Here is a 24116-nt window from a genome sequence, read left to right on the forward strand (position 1 = left end):
TCTGTGCCTATCGGTACATAACTCGGACGGCGCTGAAGTCGACTAGCAGACCATCGGCCGGTCGTCGCGGGCACTCGCGCCTGGAGGCGCTCGGGCGCAACTCCTCGGCCTCAAGGTCTGCTGAGTCGGCGCGCCTCATGGTCATGGTCCAAAACTATACTTTATCGGCGAAAAAAAGTAGTCCGCGGTTGTTTGAAAAAGTGCTCCACTTCCAATCTCCCTGGAATGCCAATCTCCCTGTGACATATATAAAGAAAACAATGAATTATTTAACAATTTATGTCAAAGGCAACACCCATACACACTGCACATACTACTGTAACAGAAAGCAATCTTTTGACCTGAAACTTTTGACCTGAAACTTAATTATGTTTTACTGACTATGGAAAAGCTCAAAATTAGGCATACTAGCCTACTGCTACTAATAGTAGGCCATGCACAACACAGGAATTGTAAATCAGTGCATCTTTATTAGACAAACATATGTATTAGACAATTATAGGCCTAATATACAACGTGCATAATATATAGGACTAATATGGACTCTTTTTTATTCCGTTTCTCAGAATTAAATTAGCACTCAGGATTTGACTGTATTTAGCCGATGAAAAATACTACTCAAATAAGGGTTGACTGGTTCCCAATATCTGACGTTACCTCAGGTATTTCACATGATCAAACAATTTGGTGATACCCCATCCATACAGCTTGATGCTTTTATTCGCTGTGAAAGCATGCATGTACTTCATTGCACAAAATGTGCTCTAGTACTTAATAAGACAGTGGTCTACAAGTGCCAAAAACAGCTCCCTTAAAATGGGAATGTGAATGGGTTCCTTACAATGGGAGTGACAAAGTAAAATGATAACTTTGCATTAGAGCGCACTCGAGTGGTCTCGGTGGGGGAAAAGTCCAGAATCCCTTGGTCCGAGACCGAGTTAATATTAGCTAAGCTAATATGTGGACTGCTCTTTGTGGTGTCTGTGTGGTTGGTTGGTTGGTTGGTTGGTTGATGATTGAATACTCTATTAACATGTTTGATAACAGTACAATAAAAAAAGCTCTGCTAAAGGATAACACAAAAAGACCTGAGGCGCTTGTTTCCAAGATGTTTTTACGGAAAATAGTTGTGAGGGTGGAGGGAGGAGGGGGGGGGGGAGGGGAGGGGGGGGGGGGGGGGGGGCGGGGGCAGAGGATGCCACTCCCACAGAGCTCCCTCCGTGCAGCTCACTCAGGGTCCGGGAGTGTGTTGTTTGGCTCTCTGGGGGCAAGCTGGTTGGGGTTAGAATCATGAAGTCCAATTGTAAATTGAGGACAGTCATGTTTTTAGAAAGTAATACGCCACTGGAGCCATCTGTTTACCGTAGATTTTACAATGCCTGAGATGCGTAGGTCGGCACGATGCGGAGCGGAGGAAAACAAGCGTTCCCCCTTCCCTCGTTATTCTACAAATAATGCACCTGTGACTGATGCAAGCTGATCCAAGGTGTAGATCATAGGGGATTTTATTATGAGAATTAGCCAGTCAGAAATCTCAAGGATTGAGACTATCCGTTTTAGAAGGTTAGTGTGGACAGGGAATTGAGATCTTTAATGACTGTTGGTAGTCACAGTTGAATAGAGGAGGTTGGTTTTGAAGTGGGCTGCTTAGTGTTGTTCTAGTCTCTCCAGCTCAGACGAGCTCTCACCTTAGAGGAGTTTGCGGTATCCATCTAGTATTCTGAGACGTCTGGATGAGCCACATCCTAACCTCAACTGGCTCTTGTTGGAGTTTCTGGGGCTTTTCTGTTGAAAAGCGGAACTTCTTTTGGAATTCATCGACTTCATTATCTCCCTCCTCTCCTTCCAGAGCCGGCTGCCTGCCTTCCTTTATACTGATGCCTGCTTTTCTCATTGTCGCTGTCGGGCGAGAACCTTGTAGTCTGGCCAAAACTATCTATTGAAGCTGTGTTTCAATAGATCCAATGTAGTTAATATTTATTCACAAGCTTTTCATTAGTTCAGTATTTATTAAAAACCCACAGACATCGTTACCCACTTTTCCAACCTGCCATTCCCGTTTTAACACATCAATAAATGTCAATAATCGGACGATCGTGTTCATTTAGTTTGTGGCAATCACGCAATCACGGTTACAATTTGATTACATTTGCAGCCATACATTTTGGCCACTTATTTACACCTGTAAACCTGTCATGTGACAATAAAGCTGATTCTTGTGAATCTTCCTAACAATGACCTTACTTTGCTCTTAGCAGCAGATAAGGTATCATGCCATGCATTGACATACTGTGTCAAACTGCAGCAGGTTGCACTCAGCTCTGATATCTGCAGCCATACTGTAATCTGACAGCACAATCCCTGGGTATTGTCACAGGATTTTGTCCTCTGTTATTCTGGCCTTTTATGGATTGAAATTTTTCATGCTAGATTATTTTAATTCCACCCTTCCACAGTTTTGTATGTATGTATGTATGTATGTATGTATGTATGTATGTATGTATGTATGTATGTATGTATGTATGTATGTATGTATGTATGTATGTATGTATGTATGTATGTATGTATGTATGTGTATGTATGTATGTATGTATGTATGAACTGTATGAATGTACGTTTAGGATGATATGAAAATGTCAAGTCAAACTCCATTTTAACCATGATAGTTTCATCGAAAACACCTGTCCTTGTTTCTGGTGACTAATATTCTCCTTCTAATACGCGAGTAGGCCGTGTTTTTTCAAGTACTTTTTTCATTAATTGTATTGTATATTTTAATTGAATATTTTCTTTTTTATCCAAAGAAATTATACAAAATAAAGAAAAAAGGAATTGACAAAACACAGCACCCTCACGCATTAGAAGGGCAATGTCTCTGTTAAGGACTGGTGTTTTTGATGAGTCTGGTTAAAATGGAGTTTGAAGTTACAAAGGGTTCATATAGGAAGGAGAGGGGCGTGTCTGATAAAATGATTATCAAATATCTAAATAATTAATCAAGCTTCTTAAACACTGTAGGGGGTGCTCATGAAAGCCAGAGTAGGCGTTAAAATGATGTTTGAAACTGAAATATCCCTTTTAAGGGTAAAAATGTGTATTTCTGTGGACACTTCGGATCCTAATGCAGCGTTCACACTGGCAGATACAAAGATGCGGAAATACACAGAATATTTGCCGCTCTGTCGCTTTGTATCTGTGTTGCTCAACACAGTCGTTGACGTCATCAGCGTCGCTGCTTGCTCGGAGCTACAGTTGTAGTTTTGTATCTTTGTATATTTTGTAGCAGCTACAAACGTCGGATGTTGCTTTGTATCTTCATGTCGTTGGCTTCCATTGAAAATGAATGGTAGACTGTATCTTTGTGTCTCCCGTGTGAACGCAGCATGACGGCTCATTACAAACACTGCATTTGACATTTTTCACCGCCCACTTGTAGTCTCACCAAAGCACTTCCCTCCCTACTCTACTCCCCTCTCTCCTCTTCTCACACTTCTATTAAAAAAGGCTGCTTCACATTCACAACAACATGGATTACATCAGTTCTTTTCAACCTGGTGTATATAGTGGGCTGTGAGGGTATCGCAAGTGGTCCCCCAAATAATTGTCAAAACACTAAGATGTCAATGATAATATAACATTAAAGGACGACTTCACCCATTTTCAACCTATCTTAATATAATTGGTCCTCTCTAATTTTCATGATACAATTGTAAAATTTTTGTTTGTGTCTCTGTATGTACTCTTTTTTTTTTAGTAATGCAATAACAATGGCTTCCTTTATAGCATGCTAACTTTCCAGGAATAGAAAGCTGCAGTTTCTATTAGCTTCGATTCCCCATCGATGATCTTCGGAACTGTCCACAGCCCTCCGCTGAGACCGAGTAGACAAAAATGGTACCATATTATAAAGAGCAGTAGTGAGCACCAACTATATGAAGATTGATTGAAAATGGGTGAAATCATCCTTTAAAGTATACTACGTTGGTTCCATTGGTCCATTGACTCAAATCTTTGCCTCTGGGGGGGGTCCCTGGAACATAATATGTAGAGATGGGGGTCCGGTCCGCAGCCAAATACATATCATTTTGGGGGTCCTTGACGTGACAAAGTGTGAGCACCACTGATATTATAGCAACATCATTCTTTTTCATAAAACTGTTAGGATCTAGAAGACATTTTAGAACTGATATGAAAGTTTATTTTCTTTGGTTTGTTTGTTATCAGTCATGTTTTCTTTTGTTTGTCATCTGTCGGGAAATAATGTGTCTGTGATGTCTTGGTACAGTTGGCAGCTCTAGTTGGAAAGCACAGCTCGGTTTCCACCTCAGCGTGTGTGCAGTCTCTCTCTCTCTCTCTCTCTCTCTCTCTCTCTCTCTCTCTCTCTCTCTCTCTCTCTCTCTCTCTCTCTCTCTCTCTCTCTCTCTCTGTTGTCTCTGTCTGTCTGTCTCTCTGTCTGTCTGTCTCTTTCTCTCTCACTCTCTGAATTTCCAATAAATCAGTAATGTTGGTCTCAGCAGGATTTGATCTCCCACTGTTCATAGTCACAGCTGTTACACACACACACACACACACACACACACACACACACACACACACACACACACACACACACACACACACACACACACACACACACACACACACACACACACACACACACAAACCCACTACTTCTTCACATGTATTTCTTTTCTTGGTCCCTTCCCTCTCCTCCCTCCCTTCCTGTCACTGTCTCTTGTTCCTATTCCATCATCCATTGTTGGGTGTGTTTCTTTGTCTCATTAATGTTTCTGTTTGCCAAACAATAAAGTGAGAAGACGGATGAATGTCTGCATATATTAGCATACATATACCTTAACACTCTCTACGCTAGTTATCTGATCCCACCTTTCCTTGTGTCATCACACCACCTGTATAGTCACTGTCAGGTTGGAAAACCTTTTATGTCCAATACCGTTACTTTTTTTTCAGGAAATGGAACGAGACATTTTGTGGGAAAATAACAGATCTACAAGCTCACAATGGGACACATTGTGAGCTTATAGATCTGCTATGTTCACTACTTTTTGTTTGACACTCTTGTACGACGAAGTAGGCCGTTAAGTGACGAAAAACATGAAAAGTAGAAATGTGGAGATGAGAGGTTTCTGCCCGACAGCAACGATATATCCCTGCCACATCCTTTCTATTCATCTTCCCTTGTGTCATTATTATGTCTAGGGTTCTGTTCTGTTCCTACTCTCTTTGAAGTCTGACTTGGTGGAAAAAGTACTACATTTTCTTACTTCAGTAAAAGTATCCAAACCACACTGTAGAAATACTCCGTTAAGTAAACGTCTGGTATTCCAAATTTTAGGGCTGAAGTGGCTGATGTATGTGTTGTAATAATAATGAAAATCTCCAAAATAACTAATGTAAAAAGTACAATAGTTGCCTCTGAGATGTAGTGGAGTAAAAGTATTGACAGAGAAAGAGAGATCAACCAGGTGCTCAAAGGAGATAAAAATAGAGTTCAAAAAGTAGATTGATGCTTCTAGGATAAACGGGGACCATGACTTCAAAGAGAGAAAACGACCCGAGCACTCAAAAATGAGCGGAGAAGAGGGCGTAAAATGTACTTTAATCATATATTACAAAATATACAAAAACTAACATGTTTCGACCAAACTGGTCTTCATCAGGGCAAGTATGACACACAACACACAACCAAAAGTACAAATATGTGTGCCTTGAGCATCACACTGATAGAACATGAGAATAATGCAATAAAAGTATGCGTTTTTAAAATGGGCCTCAGGTCTAAAAACACACAGGCCCTCACACAGACAATGTTTTGTACATACAGTACGGGACTATCAAGATCATGGCATTTTACTTGATCAATTGTCATACAAATAAATGTGATCAACGATTTAATGTTTTTTTTGTCATTGAACATTGGAACATATGTGTCTCTCTCTGTCAGAAAGGGAACTTCAGCAGGAAGACAGAGGTGCTGCCGTCCGCCCGACCAGAGAACAGCAAGAAAGTGGGACAGTCGTCGTTTGTCGATTTCAGTAAGACTGATTACACTCATTTTGTGTGTGTGTGTGTGTGTGTGTGTGTGTGTGTGTGTGTGTGTGTGTGTGTGTGTGTGTGTGTGTGTGTGTGTGTGTGTGTGTGTGTGTGTGTGTGTGTGTGTGTGTGTGTGTGTGTGTGTGTGTGTGTGTGTGTGTGTGTGTGTGTTATACTCACACAACACATTATTCCCCAAACATGTCATCAGGATGTCAGATCTCTGCCAGCAGTGAAAGCAGCGATAGTTCTGAACAGACGTCATGTGAAAATCAGAATCACTTTATTTATCAATTTCCGTATGTACTTCCATACATAAAGAATATGAAATACCGTCCCCCCCTCAGCCACGATATTTCATATTCTTTATGTACTGCATGTAAGTACATACTGAAATTAATAAATGGAGTGATTCTGACTCTCAGCTGACGTCTCCTCAGAGACCGTTGAGAGAAAAAGTTTGCATGTCGGTTGGACTATTTTGAAACATGTAGGACCCTTAAGATGTTAATAATACTAGACAGTACTTGGATGTTATTGTAGTTGTTAATAGTACTTAGATAAATAGTAATAAGTAAGCCTTGCAGAGTCATGTGGCCCGTAGGCTACTTGATGTACAAGTGCATCCCCTTGGACTTGAAGCACTTACTAACCCGCAACCCAACCCTTGATGCTGAGTGCCCAGCAGGGAGACTTTGGTCCCATTTGTATAGTCTTTGGGATGACCCCAGCCGGGGGATTGAACCCTGACCTCCCAATCTCAGGGCGGACACCCTAACCACAACACCACTGAGCTGATAAATAGTACTTGGATAATAATAATTATACTTGTAGATAGATTTCTGCCAATAGATCTGGTCACTGTCAAGCAAAAAAGTGATTTGCAATGTAATTTGAATGCTTGCCACATACTTTTTGTGCGGCATAGTGTAGTACACACACACACACACACACACACACACACACACACACACACACACACACACACACACGCGCAGGCCCAAAATTATATACACACACACACACACACACACACACACAAGCAGCCACACATAGAGAAATAGGCAGAGATTAATCAGCTAATCTCTTGGTAGCTAGTGGGGTCCATTAAATATTTAGTGAACAAACTTCCTCTCCCCAAATTGGCAATAATGTATGAGTGAGAGGGGAGATGACCTATCTTTGTCCGCAAGTGAGCGCGCGCGTGTGCGCGTGTACATGCATGGTGCATGTCATTTCATTTGTCATCTCCAAGAATGATAAACCTAACAGTTTACCTTGACAAAAAAAGTTACGTTTCTTTATGGTCAAAATTAAATGTATCCCCTGAGCAGGCAGGCAGGCTCTATTACAGTAGCTCAGTGGTAAAACTGGTGAGTAGGAGACGGGTTCAAATCTGGGGTAGAACAGGAAAGTGACATTTCTGTCTCTGTCTGTCTTTACTCCATCTGCTGCAGACACAGAGAGCGAGAGACAGAGAGAGAAAGAGAGAGAGAGAGACTGACTAATGGTGGGGTTCTCAGGATGGTACTGTCAGTTAGGTTTAGGATCCATGTCCCCCGAAAGATGAACCCTACATTATTTTTGGGCCTTTGCTCTAGGCCAGTGGTTCTCAAAGTGGGGTCTGAGGACCCCCAGGGATCCTCGAAGGGGAATTTAGCTGGGGACCCCCTGGAACCTTCTCAAGGACCCCTGGGGGTCCCCGGACCCCACTTTGAGAACCACTGACTAAAGGAGTGCGAAGCCATGCTGGCTCTAGAGCCTGCTGTCAGGGCTTTTAGACTGTGTGTGTGTGTGTGTGTGTGTGTGTGTGTGTGTGTGTGTGTGTGTGTGTGTGTGCGCGTGTGCATGTTTGTGTGTGTGCACGCGTCAGTGTGTAAGTGCATTTCCACTAAGGAACCGATACACCCTGTCGGGCTAATTGTTATTATTGCTGCAGTTTGCATGCTTGATTGTGTGTGCGTGTCCAGGTTGTATACAGTGTGTGTATGTGTGCATGTGTGTTAGCAGTACTGTTTCTAGCACTATACTCTTAATAAATGCAGAGCATATGCCAGACAAAACAGGCCATCTGCCTTATCTCTAAGGTAATTGCATTTTTCAAAGTGACAGCGGGTCTAATGCATTATTCATTATTAGCCAGGGTACAACACAACTCCTTAGTCTATCTGTCAGCAATAGCTTTCTGCAGCTAAGCCTACTGTACCCCTACCCCACTACACCTACTGCAGCTACCCCTACCTCACTACACCTACTGCAGCTGCCCCTACCCCACTACACCTACTGCAGCTACCCCTACCCCACTACACCTACTGCAGCTACCCTTACCCCACTACACCTACTGCAGCTACCCCTACCCCACTACACCTACTGCAGCTGCCCCTACCCCACTACACCTACTGCAGCTACCCCTACCCCACTACACCTACTGCAGCTACCCCTACCCCACTACACCTACTGCAGCTACCCTTACCCCACTACACCTACTGCAGCTACCCCTACCCCACTACACCTACTGCAGCTGCCCCTACCCCACTACACCTACTGCAGCTACCCTTACCCCACTACACCTACTGCAGCTACCCCTACCCCACTACACCTACTGCAGCTACACCTACCCCACTACACCTACTGCAGCTACCCTTACCCCACTACACCTACTGCAGCTACCCCTACCCCACTACACCTACTGCAGCTGCCCCTACCCCACTACACCTACTGCAGCTACCCTTACCCCACTACACCTACTGCAGCTACCCCTACCCCACTACACCTACTGCAGCTACACCTACCCCACTACACCTACTGCAGCTACACCTACTGCAGCTACCCCTACCCCACTACACCTACTGCAGCTACCCCTACCCCACTACACCTACTGCAGCTACCCCTACCCCACTACACCTACTGCAGCTACCCCTACCCCACTAGACCTACTGCAGCTACCCCTACCCCACTACACCTACTGCAGCTACCCCTACCCCACTACACCTACTGCAGCTACCCCTACCCCACTACACCTACTGCAGCTACCCCTACCCCACTACACCTACTGCAGCTACCCCTACCCCACTACACCTACTGCAGCTACCCCTACCCCACTAGACCTACTGCAGCTACCCTTACCCCACTACACCTACTGCAGCTGCCCCTACCCCACTATACCTACTGCAGCTACCCCTACCCCACTACACCTACTGCAGCTACCCCTACCCCACTACACCTACTGCAGCTACCCCTACCCCACTACACCTACTGCAGCTACCCCTACCCCACTACACCTACTGCAGCTACCCCTACCCCACTACACCTACTGCAGCTACCCCTACCCCACTAGACCTACTGCAGCTACCCCTACCCCACTACACCTACTGCAGCTACCCCTACCCCACTACACCTACTGCAGCTGCCTCTACCCCACTACACCTACTGCAGCTGCCTCTACCCCACTACACCTACTGCAGCTAACCCTACCCCACTAGACCTACTGCAGCTACCCCTACCCCACTACACCTACTGCAGCTACCCCTACCCCACTACACCTACTGCAGCTACCCCTACCCCACTACACCTACTGCAGCTACCCCTACCCCACTAGACCTACTGCAGCTACCCCTACCCCACTACACCTACTGCAGCTACCCCTACCCCACTACACCTACTGCAGCTGCCTCTACCCCACTACACCTACTGCAGCTGCCTCTACCCCACTACACCTACTGCAGCTAACCCTACCCCACTAGACCTACTGCAGCTACCCCTACCCCACTACACCTACTGCAGCTACCCCTACCCCACTACACCTACTGCAGCTACCCCTACCCCACTATACCTACTGCAGCTACCCCTACCCCACTACACCTACTGCAGCTACCCCTACCCCACTAGACCTACTGCAGCTACCCCTACCCCACTACACCTACTGCAGCTACCCCTACCACACCAGACCTACTGCAGCTCCCCATATCCCCTCTAGACCTACTGCATATACTCCTACCCCACCAGACCTACTGCAGCTACCCCTACCCCACTACACCTACTGCAGCTACCCCTACCCCACTACACCTACTGCAGCTACCCCTACCCAACTACACCTACTGCAGCTACCCCTACCCCACTACACCTACTGCAGCTACCCCTACCCCACTACACCTACTGCAGCTACCCCTACCCCACTACACCTACTGCAGCTACCCCTACCCCACTACACCTACTGCAGCTACCCCTACCCAACTACACCTACTGCAGCTACCCCTACCCCACTACACCTACTGCAGCTACCCCTACCCCACTACACCTACTGCAGCTACCCCTACCCAACTACACCTACTGCAGCTACCCCTACCCCACTACACCTACTGCAGCTGCCCCTACCCCACTACACCTACTGCAGCTGCCCCTACCCCACTACACCTACTGCAGCTACCCCTACCCCACTACACCTACTGCAGCTGCCCTTACCCCACTAGACCTACTGCAGCTACCCTTACCCCACTAGACCTACTGCAGCTACCCTTACCCCACTAGACCTACTGCAGCTACCCCTACCCCACTACACCTACTGCAGCTACCCCTACCCCACTACACCTACTGCAGCTACCCCTACCCCACTACACCTACTGCAGCTGCCCCTACCCCACTAGACCTACTGCAGCTGCCCCTACCCCACTATACCTACTGCAGCTACCCCTACCCCACTACACCTACTGCAGCTGCCCCTACCCCACTATACCTACTGCAGCTACCCCTACCCCACTATACCTACTGCAGCTACCCCTACCCCACTATACCTACTGCAGCTGCCCCTACCCCACTACACCTACTGCAGCTGCCCCTACCCCACTACACCTACTGCAGCTACCCCTACCCCACTAGACCTACTGCAGCTACCCCTACCCCACTACACCTACTGCAGCTACCCCTACCCCACTAGACCTACTGCAGCTACCCCTACCCCACTAGACCTACTGCAGCTACCCCTACCCCACTACACCTACTGCAGCTACCCCTACCCCACTACACCTACTGCAGCTACACCTACTGCAGCTACCCCTACCCCACTACACCTACTGCAGCTACCCCTACCCCACTACACCTACTGCAGCTACCCCTACCCCACTACACCTACTGCAGCTACCCCTACCCCACTACACCTACTGCAGCTACCCCTACCCCACTACACCTACTGCAGCTACCCCTACCCCACTACACCTACTGCAGCTGCCCCTACCCCACTACACCTACTGCAGCTACCCCTACCCCACTACACCTACTGCAGCTACCCCTACCCCACTACACCTACTGCAGCTACCCCTACCCCACTAGACCTACTGCAGCTACCCCTACCCCACTACACCTACTGCAGCTGCCCCTACCCCACTAGACCTACTGCAGCTACCCCTACCCCACTACACCTACTGCAGCTGCCCCTACCCCACTACACCTACTGCAGCTACCCTTACCCCACTACACCTACTGCAGCTACCCCTACCCCACTACACCTACTGCAGCTACCCCTACCCCACTACACCTACTGCAGCTACCCCTACCACACCAGACCTACTGCAGCTGCCCCTACCCCACTACACCTACTGCAGCTGCCCCTACCCCACTACACCTACTGCAGCTACCCTTACCCCACTACACCTACTGCAGCTACCCCTACCCCACTACACCTACTGCAGCTACCCCTACCCCACTACACCTACTGCAGCTAACCCTACCACACCAGACCTACTGCAGCTGCCCCTACCCCACTACACCTACTGCAGCTGCCCCTACCCCACTACACCTACTGCAGCTGCCCCTACCCCACTACACCTACTGCAGCTAACCCTACCACACCAGACCTACTGCAGCTCCCCATATCCCCTCTAGACCTACTGCAGCTCCCCATATCCCCACTAGACCTACTGCAGCTAACCATACCCCCACCAGACCAAGCCTACCCCCACCTAGCCTACTGCAGTGAATCCTCCCCTTAGCTAATGCCTAGAGCAGGGGTTCTCAACCTTTTCAGGCCGCGACCCCCACAATAATGATATTATTTCGGAAGCGAACGGGACCCCGAACGGGCCCCCGAACGGACCGCGAACGGGCCCGCGGTTCTGGGCGGATTGGGTTTGTTTTTTTCCCGTTTTTTGGTTACTTTATTTCGGTTTTAGGGTTAGGATTAGGGTTAGGTTATTTAATTATAATAGGTTATTTGATAATTATTTATTATATCACATTAAAAATGTTTTCCTAATGTTAATAATGAAATATTTTTATCTTGAATTTAGTAAATTAACTGATAAAACATGAATTAATAATAACATAAAAAATATTTTGTTAAAAAAATATTTTTTTTTTTCTTTTTTTTTCACATTCACCAAAAAATCTGGCGACCCCCCCCAAATTATTTGGCGACCCCCCAGGGGGTCCCGACCCCCAGGTTGAGAACCACTGGCCTAGAGAACCCCAATGGACTACATCTAAATAGAAGAATGAAAATAACCATCTATTAATTAATCTGCATGATGTCCATGTGTTGCTTTTTAAAAAGTTTGTCAGTGCAAATGCAAATGATCTGTTCCCCAGAGCCTCGAGTTATGGATTTCAGATAACTGATTTGCATAATTGAATATGCATTCTGCAAAACGATGCTATAAATCAGAGACACAAAGGGTTGTTTATCGAATTAAAAGCCTTCATGGGCCTCTTTTCATTTGATACATTATGTGCTAGATGAATTGTGTTGAAACTGTACACCTGTTTAAACTGGTGCACTTAACATGAGTCGTTAATAAAGCATGGTATTCATTAGGAATGACTAAATGACTCATCTTCACTTTGACTTCCCTGTTTGACAGAGGATAGTGACATCAGTCCAAGCCCTGATTTAAAGTCCCCATCAAATCGAGCTTGATTTTCAGAGCTGTTATTATCCTGTACAGTATGTCTTTGGTGCAGCTGCAGTCAACCATGTGATTGCCCAACTGGATCAAATTGTATTATCTGACCTGGCTACTGTCCACAATTGCAAGCAAGCAACCAATAAATTTATAAACAGATACATACTTGAACTCCTTGATAGTTCCAGTGTTATGATAAAGCTTTAAGTGCAGTGCTTCCCAAATGTTGGGTTTGTGACCCATTTGGGGTCACAGACTCGTTTTTATGGGTCACAAATAAATATTTACTGTTTTGTTTACCTTTCCTACAAAAAAATGATAAATAATAAATAATCAGGAAAATAATAAGTTAAATAGCAGATCTACAAGCTCACAACGTGTCGCGAATCTCGCGATGTGAGAGCTGCTATTTTTTTGGGGTCTCGGGAAGACACCAAATTTGTCTATTGGGAATATGGTTATTTTTGTACATTTTGGAGAATGTCTTTTAGAAGTAGGCAAGGTTTAGGCAGGCCCAAGGAGACAGACCCGTGTCCTTATGAAGAACGTCCTCACCAAGTTAACTTGCATGAGGATAACCTTCTCACAAGTTCACAGCACACACGTTCTACAGCCTTATGGTGTCTGTCTGGTTCTGTGTGGAAAGGTAAAGCTGGTGTAAAAGCCCAAAATACACCCGGGGCTAAAGTGGGCTACTCTGGTTTATACCCCAGGGTATATTCTAGGCTGATCCAGTTTGCACCCTGGGGTATAAAACAGGATAGCCCAGAATATACCTCTCTAGTCCAGATCATACCCACCTTGTTTTTCATAAATAAGTCTGTATCCCCCCCCCCCCCCCCCCCCCCCCCCCCCACCATCAATTTATATAATATGTTAGGCCACTATTGTGGAATCTCTACTGTATGTAAAGGTGGCTACTGTCTTTCGCACATTGTGTGTGTGTGTGTGTGTGTGTGTGTGTGTGTGTGTGTGTGTGTGTGTGTGTGTGTGTGTGTGTGTGTGTGTGTGTGTGTGTGTGTGTGTGTGTGTGTGTGTGTGTGTGTGTGTGTGTGTGTGTGTGTGTGTGTGTGTGTGTGTGTGTGTGTGTGTGTGTGCGTGCGTGCGTGCGTGCGGTACATACGGAATGCTTTGCATTCTTATTGGTGTCATGTTCTATGAATGCCAATGGACCTCCACTCTGCATATCAACACTGTATGTCTGCATTCTCTCTCTCTCTCTCTCTCTCCCTCTCTCTCTGTCAGATGGTGATGGCTTTCAGGATCATCTCCTGCCAGTATGTATTGATGACCTGTGCCAGCGCAGTGCCATCTACTTGGCCAAGCAGGGACAACAGACAGAGGTATGTGCACATACTATGTGCCACGTTCTACCAACAAGATGATGTTTATTATTGTCTCAAATCTTCCCCATTACCTGCTACATGTATATTTTTACTGGGGTCATGCATATCGGGAACGATGCAAGTCGCTATGCGGCATAAACGTTATGCGAAGCTCGGCCAATCAGTCAAGCCGACAAGTAGGGTTGGCCAATAAGGGAATTACATTGGCTAAGTGGCACAAACGTGACGTGACGCTCTGCCAATCCGACGGTTTGGGTTGGCCAATCAGGCAAGCTGATGCATACAATCTCCCGAAAACACGGGAGGGTCTCATTCTCAGACCCGCGGGCCAACAGATACAGAAATATGTGGTTGTTCAGTTATCAGAAACCGATGGTCCGTCCAAATTGCCATTTGGCTCAGCAGAGCTCGGGGTCATGAGACACACAGGCCAAGTTTGATGCTGAACGGTCGGACACTGTCCAAGTGACGCCAGGGTTAAATTCTGTGTGACAGTCAGACAGACTTAAAGACAGAGATTCCATACATTATAGTATAGATAGATAGATAGATAGATAGATATTAAACATAAGTTAACCTTATGAGTCCAAGTTCCTTTCCTTTGTAGAAATGTTGTATCGAGCACTTCAGATGGACTTAAAAAATCCAAGGCAAAAAATATAAAAGCCTTTATTGTAGCATAGCTGGCGAAGATGAAAAAGAATACTCTGGTAACTAGCCCGTCTCGGCTCAACAAGCCTTCATCAGATTCTACTGTATATGACAGGTAACATGTGTCATTATATAGTGGCCTCAGGCTACCCATCATTCTATGATGACAATAATAGCACGGTCAATGCCTATGTGGTCAATATGGTGTACACTCCTTTTCTTTTGATCTATTGTGATGAGATGGTGATTGACAGCCTGAGGTAGTATACAGGTAGTATTCGATACAATGTTTCTACGAAGGACAGGAACTTCAACTCGTACGACTTATGATTTAACCCTGCAAAGAGCACCTGATTCCAGTTGGATATCATTATGCATCCACGTAGGATTCCTGTATCTCTAAAGCGCTGTGGTCTTAGTAGGCGTTCTATGACCTTTGGATATCATGTCCATAGCGCTCACATGCAGAGTTTATTAACACAGCAACCCTGAAACGGATCAACCATTTTGTTGTGCTCGAATGTCCTGATCTATGTTATTGGCACAAATATCTTAGCTGAAAAAAAGTGAACATGGACTTATCATGGTTGTGAGAACGATTTAACGTCGGGTCATAAATTACCGCGTTGTCAGACACAGCCTGGAGGATCCAGCTTGAAGCTCCCAGGGCACTGTGCTAAAAATGCCTGGCGTTGGGATCGCTGAAGCGCTACGCTCGGGCGCTGGGAAGAGGAGCGCACCAGCGTGCCTTTACCATAGAAATGCATGGCAGAATGGCAATGCCAACTAGAAAGACGCTCTCTGTGGACATGGCCCCTTAATGTGACTCAAACGGTAGCTTTTAGTGGAGCATGGTATATCCTCATCTGTGCTTAGCTCCACACTTTATCCAGTATCTTGCTAAAGTTTAGAATCCCACTCTTTTCAACTTCATAAGCATTAGTGTACTAAACTGTACCCTGGGCTTTAATGTACCCATCTGTTTGTGGCATGGAGCTGCTGGGATCATCAATCAGCAAGTTCAGGCCTAGTTCACACATACTGTGTGTGTACACACACACACACACACACACACACACACACACACACACACACACACACACACACACACTCACACTCACACACACACCCTCTTCTACAGTGTGTAGAATGGAATAGAAAGTACTTTTACTGTCATTGTAATGTACATACAAACAAAGATAAAGTGACACCCTCGAATTGGTGCATTAAACACTTGCGATGCGAGAGTGTGGTCTCGCCGACACCAACTCCTGAATCGCTGCCCTCCACAGTCACCCTCCTGTCTAACATCAGGGTCTTGAACTCTGCAGTGTTTGTTAGACTCCGCTGTCGCGTTGCAGTGTGTCTATGCGTAAGTGGTGCGTCTCTCTCTCCCCTCCTAGCTGTGCCCTGGGGTTGGCTCACACAGTGTCAGTTTTGCTTGCCACCAGTTCCGGGTGCCTGATGCAGTGCCCAGCCAGCCTCATCCTTCTCTCTCTGATCTTGTCCGTGACTCGCATTAACCCATTCAATCCGGGAACGCATCTGTGTCACTTAAGATTTATTTGGCTGTTCAAAAATAGCAGATATACAAGCTAATAGCGCGGCACCGAGTGCCGCGCTATAAGCTTGTAGATCAGCTATTTTTGAAAAATATATTCACATCGTGAAAATGTGTGCAAATCTTTGAATATATATATACATTTTTAACACAAATCTGTGTTTCTAGGGGGGGGGGGGGGGGTCCTTGACATGAAGAAGTTGGAGAACCACTGATATTATAGCAACGTAAGTTAAAAAAAAACAAAAAACATACATACATACATTTGTAGAATCCCCAGAAGCGCAGATTTGAGTTAAAAAGTTCAAAGATTTGCAAAAATGTTAACGATTTTTCCAATAATAAAGGTGGTTGCTTTCCCGGTCTTAATGGGTTAAGGACTTAAACCCTATATGGGGTCTTCAACAGGGGGGTCTGGGAACCCTAGGGCGTCCTCTGAGTTACTAAAGGGCGGCCACATTCACCCAAAATAGCAGATCTACAAGCTCACAACGTGTCCCTCTGCGGTGCTTTGTGAGCTTGTAGATTGGCTGTTTTCGGTGAAGACTTTTGGTGCAGAGGGGGAAAAAGAGCAGACCTAGTGCAATCATACAAGTGTCACAGAAACGTAGACAAAAAAGCACATCTACGCGTCGCTGTAGATCTGCTATTTTCACTATTTTTAAACGTTTTTAAAATAGAAAAATGAAAGGGTTTTTGGACATACAAGGTTTCCACCCGACAGCAACGAAATGTAACTTGCTCCAAACTGCAGAAGAATCCCCTGACTGGGTTCTCTCCCTGTTGGCAGTACAGTTTGTGTCCTGTGCTGTGAAACCTAATGAGGTTCCATCCAGGAATGATGTGCTTTGTGTGCGCTAGACTGTCTGTCTCTCTGTGAGAACAGTGTCTGTCTCAGAGGACCCTCTGTCTGTCTTGTCTGTCTGTCTGTCTGTCTGTCTGTCTGTCTGTCTGTCTGTCTGTCTGTCTGTCTGTCTGTCTGTCTGTCTGTCCTGAGAGAACACCCGGCTCCCAGCAGGGGGTCTCTCTCTCTTAACAAAGACATCAGTCATCTGTAGTAGCTGCTTCAGCTGTGACTGCAGAGCCAGGGGAGATATGTACACCATGTGTGCGCGCGCGCGCACACACACACACACACACACACACACACACACACACACACACACACACACACACACACACACACACACACACACATACACACACACACACACACACACATGCATATACAATGCATAAACACACATGCGCATACACATATGTATTATGTACATGCATACTGTACATAGACATATACACACAGCATGCATAATGCACTCACGTACGGTGTACGCACACATACATACATACATGCATACTGCATATACATACGTACAGTACGTATGTACCAAAGACCATCTCGTTGCGGTTGGTTACATATGTGTGTGTGATAGATATGTCTGACTTTTATAGGGAGAAATGTAATATATGGCATTCCTATTTTTCAAGCATGTCATCCTGAAGATTTTGAAAAACGTTGAACATTTTTGTCATAGCGTATGATCTGCAAGCTCATCTACACACTTGCGACACGTCACATCAACACGTTGTGATGCGACGCGTTGATTATATGCGGCTTTGGACTGTGCCGGTTGCAAATTGAACTAGCAAGAACTACAACTTGCAGATGTACTATTTTCAAATGGTCGATTTACAGTATATAGGGTTAAAGTGGTAAAGCTTTTGATGCTATATTAAAAACCTATTAAAACCGGGGAAAGCATCTGTGTCATTTTAGATTTTGAAAATAGCAGATACCCCTTCTCACAGCATGACACTTCATGCCACACTGCAAGCTTGTACATCTGATATTTTTTTTACATTTTTGAAAAATCTTGAAAGTGTGAGAACTACTGATTTAGGAGGCATTTGAAGAATCAGCCTTAATGGGTTAATGGGTTAAGTCATTTTGCTGAGAAAATCCCCTGTACAGTATGTGTGATCATGCGACCTAGTCGTTTCTTTTGCGGTTTTGTTTTCGTGGACCTGTCTGCTTGTTTCACTCGCAAACTCTGGCAACGCAGCTTGTACTGTAGGTCATGGTTTGGTTTAACACACCCCGCCCCCACACACATTTTAATTTCTTGGCCTAATGAACCACAGCCTCAGCCGCCAAGTCAAATCAATAGGTGCTGTGCAGCCCGGGGCTGTGTGTGTGTGTGTGTGTGTGTGTGTGTGTGTGTGTGTGTGTGTGTGTGTGTGTGTGTGTGTGTGTGTGCGTGTGCGTGCGCACGCTGAGGCCCAAATGTCTATTTTCCTGGTCCTCACAAGAGAAATGGCTGTTTTATGGTTTAAAAAAAGAGCCTTAAGTAGTGTAATTCGTAAGACCTGTGAAGGAAATAAGGAATTTCTTTCCAATATGGCTGCTGTGCATAGAGCCTATTAGGAAAATATTCAGGGTTAGACATAGGGTTAGGGTTAGACATTTAGGGGTTTGTGTTGGAGTTTGCCTGGTTCCAGACGAATCTGCCATTGCAAAAGAAAATGCCAGGCTAGGTTGGAGTTATGCCTGATTTATACTTAAGTATCTTGGACCGAGACTTGTTGCTCTGCTATTTTTTGGTGTGTGTGTGTGTGTGTGTGTGTGTGTGTGTGTGTGTGTGTGTGTGACACTTATCCCCTAACTGCCCCCCATCCCAATCATGACCATCTGAGCAGCCATTACCTGGGTAAAGCTGAAACTGAATTTCCTTTAATAAGATCTACAGCCAACCAAACACACTCTCTCTCTCTCTCACACACTCTCCTACCGTACACACCAAAACTGGTTCTTCAGAGTGATGCCATAGAAGAACCATTTTTGGTTCCAGAGATGTGTTTTTCGAAAATAGCAGATCTACAAGCTCACAATGTGTCGCACCACGTAGATCTGCTATTTCCGATGAATGTCTGCCTATTAAGACATGGTTTAAGATTTCAAAGGTTCCTCAAAAAGAACTTTGACCAAAAAAGAGGTTCTCTAGAACAAGAAGAATTATTCACTACATCAAATGGTTCTTTAGTAGTTGATGGTTCTTTGTGGAACCATAAAGCCTTTTAAAGAACCATTGTTATTTAAAAGACTGTGCACAGTATGTTAATATGTTGACATTTGAACCTGTGAATGTCAGCATTGACATATACTGTGTACACCCACACACTTGACATCGTTCCAACGGCTGCACTATATTTAGCGATTAAATGTCAGAATGGCTCACCGCCCAGCAGAGCACACAAAGATCAATGATCTTGATTGGTTGAAGCAGCTTCTCCATCATCTAGTAGACAAAATGAGAAGCTTTAAAAAACAGCTCAGTTTAGATATACAGTATGTATATATTGTTTGATCTACTGATCGATGAAAGGTCAACAGATGAAACGTGGAAAACATGTTTGAGGCTCAAGCAGTGAATCTGAGCACTGCACCATCCCAGGGTTGAGTTAAAGGGAAACTCTTTTAACTTAAATGTAGTTTACCCAAAAAAGTACTTATTTTCTATCAATTACACACCCCATGAAGCCTTTAATTCATGGAGAGTATTTAGTTTTTGTCACATTCCTAAGGCAATAATTTGATGATAGAGATCATAGAGATCATAGAAAATAAGTAATTTTTGGGGTGAACTACTCCTTTAAGTCCCATTGTAAGTGTGTTCCCGATGATGATGTCAAGTGCACCGTTTCACGGCATTATGTGAGCCAGAAGAATGTATGCCCGATGACACAAAACATCACGGTTAAGTACCACCCTTTTCACTGTCACAGTTAATGTGATAACTGCACCATCCCAATGCGTTGGATGCATCACCATTTCACTGTCACAATATACATTTAAACCAGGAAGAAAGTGTCTCTACATCCTTTTATTCATTTGATTCCTTCCAGGCTTCCATCATGAACCTCTATGGTTGCTGTTGGGCAGAAACCTCTTATCTCCATTTTCTAACTTTTCGTGTTTTTTTCCCCGTAAATGAATGCCCTACATGATCATACTACTGTGCGTCACACAAAAGCATCAAAAGCAGCAGATCCACAAAGTGTCAAACGTGTAGATCTAATGCTTTTGCTGTCTTTGAATTTGAATCCTGAAAAGTATCAGTTTTGGACACAGACGATATGCTACAGTAAATGATGATAATACGGCAATATCTACCAGGGAACATAATAATAAGTAGAATGTCTGATTACGGAGTTACTTAGCAGACATGTTTTAATTAATTGGATGTAGAACTGATTGGATCGCACTGCTCGACTCTTGCGTGTGTGTGTGTGTGTGTGTGTAGGGGGGGGGGTCTATTTCCATGCTCTGCAGGTTGATTGGGTAATCAAGGTCCCCTGGTGGCTGATGGCTAAGACTTTTTATTTTTGAATCTCTACTCCTATGACACCTGCCTGTCTGTCTGTCTGTCTGTCTGTCTGTCTGTCTGTCTGTCTCCTGCTTGTGAGATGAGTGTGTATATCGTTGTTGTCAGGTAGACACCTCATATACTGTACTACATACTACAATGCCACATAAAAGTAACAAAACATTGCCACGTTGTGAGCTCGTAGTAGATCATCTTTTGTTTTGTTTATGTGAGAGGGGTTATGTGTGGTTTCATAAATATTGAACCAATGAAAAGTATTAACGAGAGCTTTTGACTAAATAATAACTACATTGGATCCAATGGAACACAGGTAATCTTTTTCTCCATCCCTTAAAAGTATCAGTTTTGGACATACGAGGTCTCCATACACGATTCTGTTAAAATGTGTTTATGTATGCGTGTGTCAGTCCACTAACAGCAGGCGGTGGATCTTGTTGGTATTCTGGGTGCATGGTGCTCTCTCCTCCTCCTCTAATCAGCATTAGGGAGGAATCATCAAGCTAGTACATTGAATGCCTCGGGGCTGAGCTGTTGATAAGGCAAAGACCCCTCTCTATGTCCACACAGACAGACAGACAGACAGACAGACAGACAGACAGACAGACAGACAGTGAGACAGACAGACAGACAGAGGGCATTTGGGACACAGCTGAATAGAGGCCAGTTTCACAGATAAGGGTCCATTGACCAAATGATCCTCCTGCATGTGAATCAAGTGAGATGAGACGTGGAGATACACTCCAATCACAAGCAGCCTCTGCTGCTCACCAAAACCATTGTTGGCAGTAACGTTTACGTCCCTTAGGCGTTGTTTGGAATATCCAAATTGTATACAAATGTAACACATATTGATTGGATCGATGCTAATCTTTTTTTTTTAAACTTCACACCACGTCAGCATCTGAGAGGATGTCAGATGTACTTACATTTCTGGAGGAAAGCTGACACGATGCCAATGGCTTCATCTCTCTCTCTCTCTCTCTCTCTCTCTCTCTCTCTCTCTCTCTCTCTCTCTCTCTCTCTCTCTCTCTCTCTCTCTCTCTCTCTCTCTCTCTCCCCCCCCCCTCCCCAACCACATTAGCCCTGACAGCCTTATATTGGGCAAATCCCCCCCGCCCCCAGATAAAATATTTATGGGGCCAAGCATGCAGTGCATAGGCACCCTTTTGTATAGTTTTATTATTATTTTTCCACCACTATCTCACTACAGTATATGCACAGTATTTTTTATTTACAAAACTCTGCAGTATGGTGAGGGTCATGAAAAACTACAGATAAATGAAGCTCACAACCATTGGCCAAAGGGTGGCGCTATAGCACTCAATTGAAAAATGCTAACTATGAACAGGCATAGCTCATGAACCGTTTGACCTACAGCCATGAAACTTCATTACATATGTGCCACTACTCATGAGGAACACATCTGTCACCAGTAATCTCCGCCCTTAGATTTTCTTAGATTTTGAGTAATTTTTTTTATTTTTTTAGATTTTGAGTAATTTGACAAATACTTTAATCTGTACGTCTCCTGAGATTTTTGAACAATCCTTGTGAAACGTTCTACACACAATCTTTGGACCATTATCTAAAATCCCAGTTGAAGAGAAGTTTGTATGTTAACAAATGAAGCCTCCATGAGCAAATTAATATTGTAGAAGGCATGGCTTAAAAAAAAAGATAAATAAATAAACAAACAGCTGTGCATGGGCTTCTTTCTCGCATCCTAAATTCTGGGTTTGCAGTAGCTCAGTAGGTAGAGTGTCTACCTGTCAGTCAGAAAGTCCCCGGTTTGATTCTTGGCTTATCCAAGCTTAATTTCAATTGCCACACAGAAATCATGACTGTATTAATTCATGCATGTCCACTTTTTAAAGAAGTATTTCATTTCTGTATTGTAATGTATGTCCTAGTGAAACAGGAGCATGGTGCATGACATAACAAGGCCTTAACTTAACCCATTAAGACCGGGGAAAGCATCTGTGTCATTTGAGATTTTAACCACTTTAACCATTATCTTATACTTTGGCTATTCAAAAATAGCAGATCTACAAGCTCATTTGCTATTTTTTTTGAAAAATCGTGAAAATGTATGCAAATCTTTGAATATATATTTGAAGCGAACATTTGTAACTCAAATCTTTGCTTCTGGGGATTCTACAAAATGTCTACAAAATCCTAACAGTTTTTTGAAAAAAATGTATTTGGTCGCGGACCCCCATCTCAAAATATGTTGTTCCAGGGACTCCACAGAAGCAAAGATTTGAGTTAAAAATGCTCACTTTAAAATATATATATATTTTCAAAGATTTGCACAAATGTTCACAATTTTTCAAGAATAGCAGATCTACAAGCTCATAGCGAGGCACAGTGCCGCACTATGAGCTTGTAGATATGCTATTTTTGTAAAGCCAAAGAAATCTTAAAATGACAGATGCGTTCCCGGATTGAATGGGTAGAGAGGCCGTCTGGGAAACAGAAGGTCACAGGTTTAATTCCTGCCTAAACCGACTGGCCACAAATGGTCAGTGGGTTTATGACCCATGGTTGGTCATGAGTTCTACGTGGGGCCCTGGCAGAAAAAAACCTTTTACCGCTGTGGGTGGACTCAACTGTAGCTCGACCTTTTGTTAACCTACTTGAGACTTTAATACATATCGTTGTTGTCGGGGCAGAAACCTCTTCTCTCCATATTTTCACTTTTTGTGTTTATTCGTAAATGAACGCCCTACTTGATCATACTACAGCGTTGTACAAAAGCGCCAAAAGTAGCAGATCCACAAGCTCGAAATGTGGCGCGAAGTGACACGTTTTGAGCTTGTAGATCTGCCACCTTTGCTACTTTTGAATTTGAATCCTGAAAAGTAACAGTTTTGTTCTTTCAAATAAATGTAGCTTGATTATTTAACATTAATGAACCGCTAGTTCCCTCATAGAGGATATGTACTGTATACGGATACATGAATGAAATTAATTTAGTTTATTTTAGTTTATCCCCTTTCTATGTATAGGTGAAGGGTTTTCATTTGCACATTTTTTTTTTACTTATTGAGGTATTGTCTTAACATGTTTTGACTCAAAGTATACAAAAAAGAAAGGTAACCGGTTTTGGACACCCGACAGAGACGATACAGTACTTTATCTCAAATGTGATCATGTTGCACAAATGCTAGATGTATTTAAAGGTAGGGTAAGTGATTTGCTTTGGTTAAAATAAGTGTTAAATACC

The 24116-nt window shown here is 44.3% G+C and overlaps 1 protein-coding gene across 1 annotated transcript in view; it reads left to right on the forward strand.

The window, feature by feature from the left end:
• itfg1 (integrin alpha FG-GAP repeat containing 1) overlaps positions 1-24116 on the forward strand; it is a 170561-nt gene that overhangs the window by 52939 nt on the left and 93506 nt on the right. The window contains exons 8-9 of the mRNA XM_084067064.1: positions 5966-6056; positions 14193-14290. Of these exons, the coding sequence (XP_083923190.1) occupies positions 5966-6056; positions 14193-14290 (189 nt within the window). The remainder of the gene's footprint in view (positions 1-5965; positions 6057-14192; positions 14291-24116) is intronic.

Source organism: Gymnoscopelus microlampas (assembly GCF_963454915.1).
Source record: "Gymnoscopelus microlampas genome assembly, chromosome: 1".
In the NCBI taxonomy this organism is placed as follows: domain Eukaryota; kingdom Metazoa; phylum Chordata; class Actinopteri; order Myctophiformes; family Myctophidae; genus Gymnoscopelus; species Gymnoscopelus microlampas.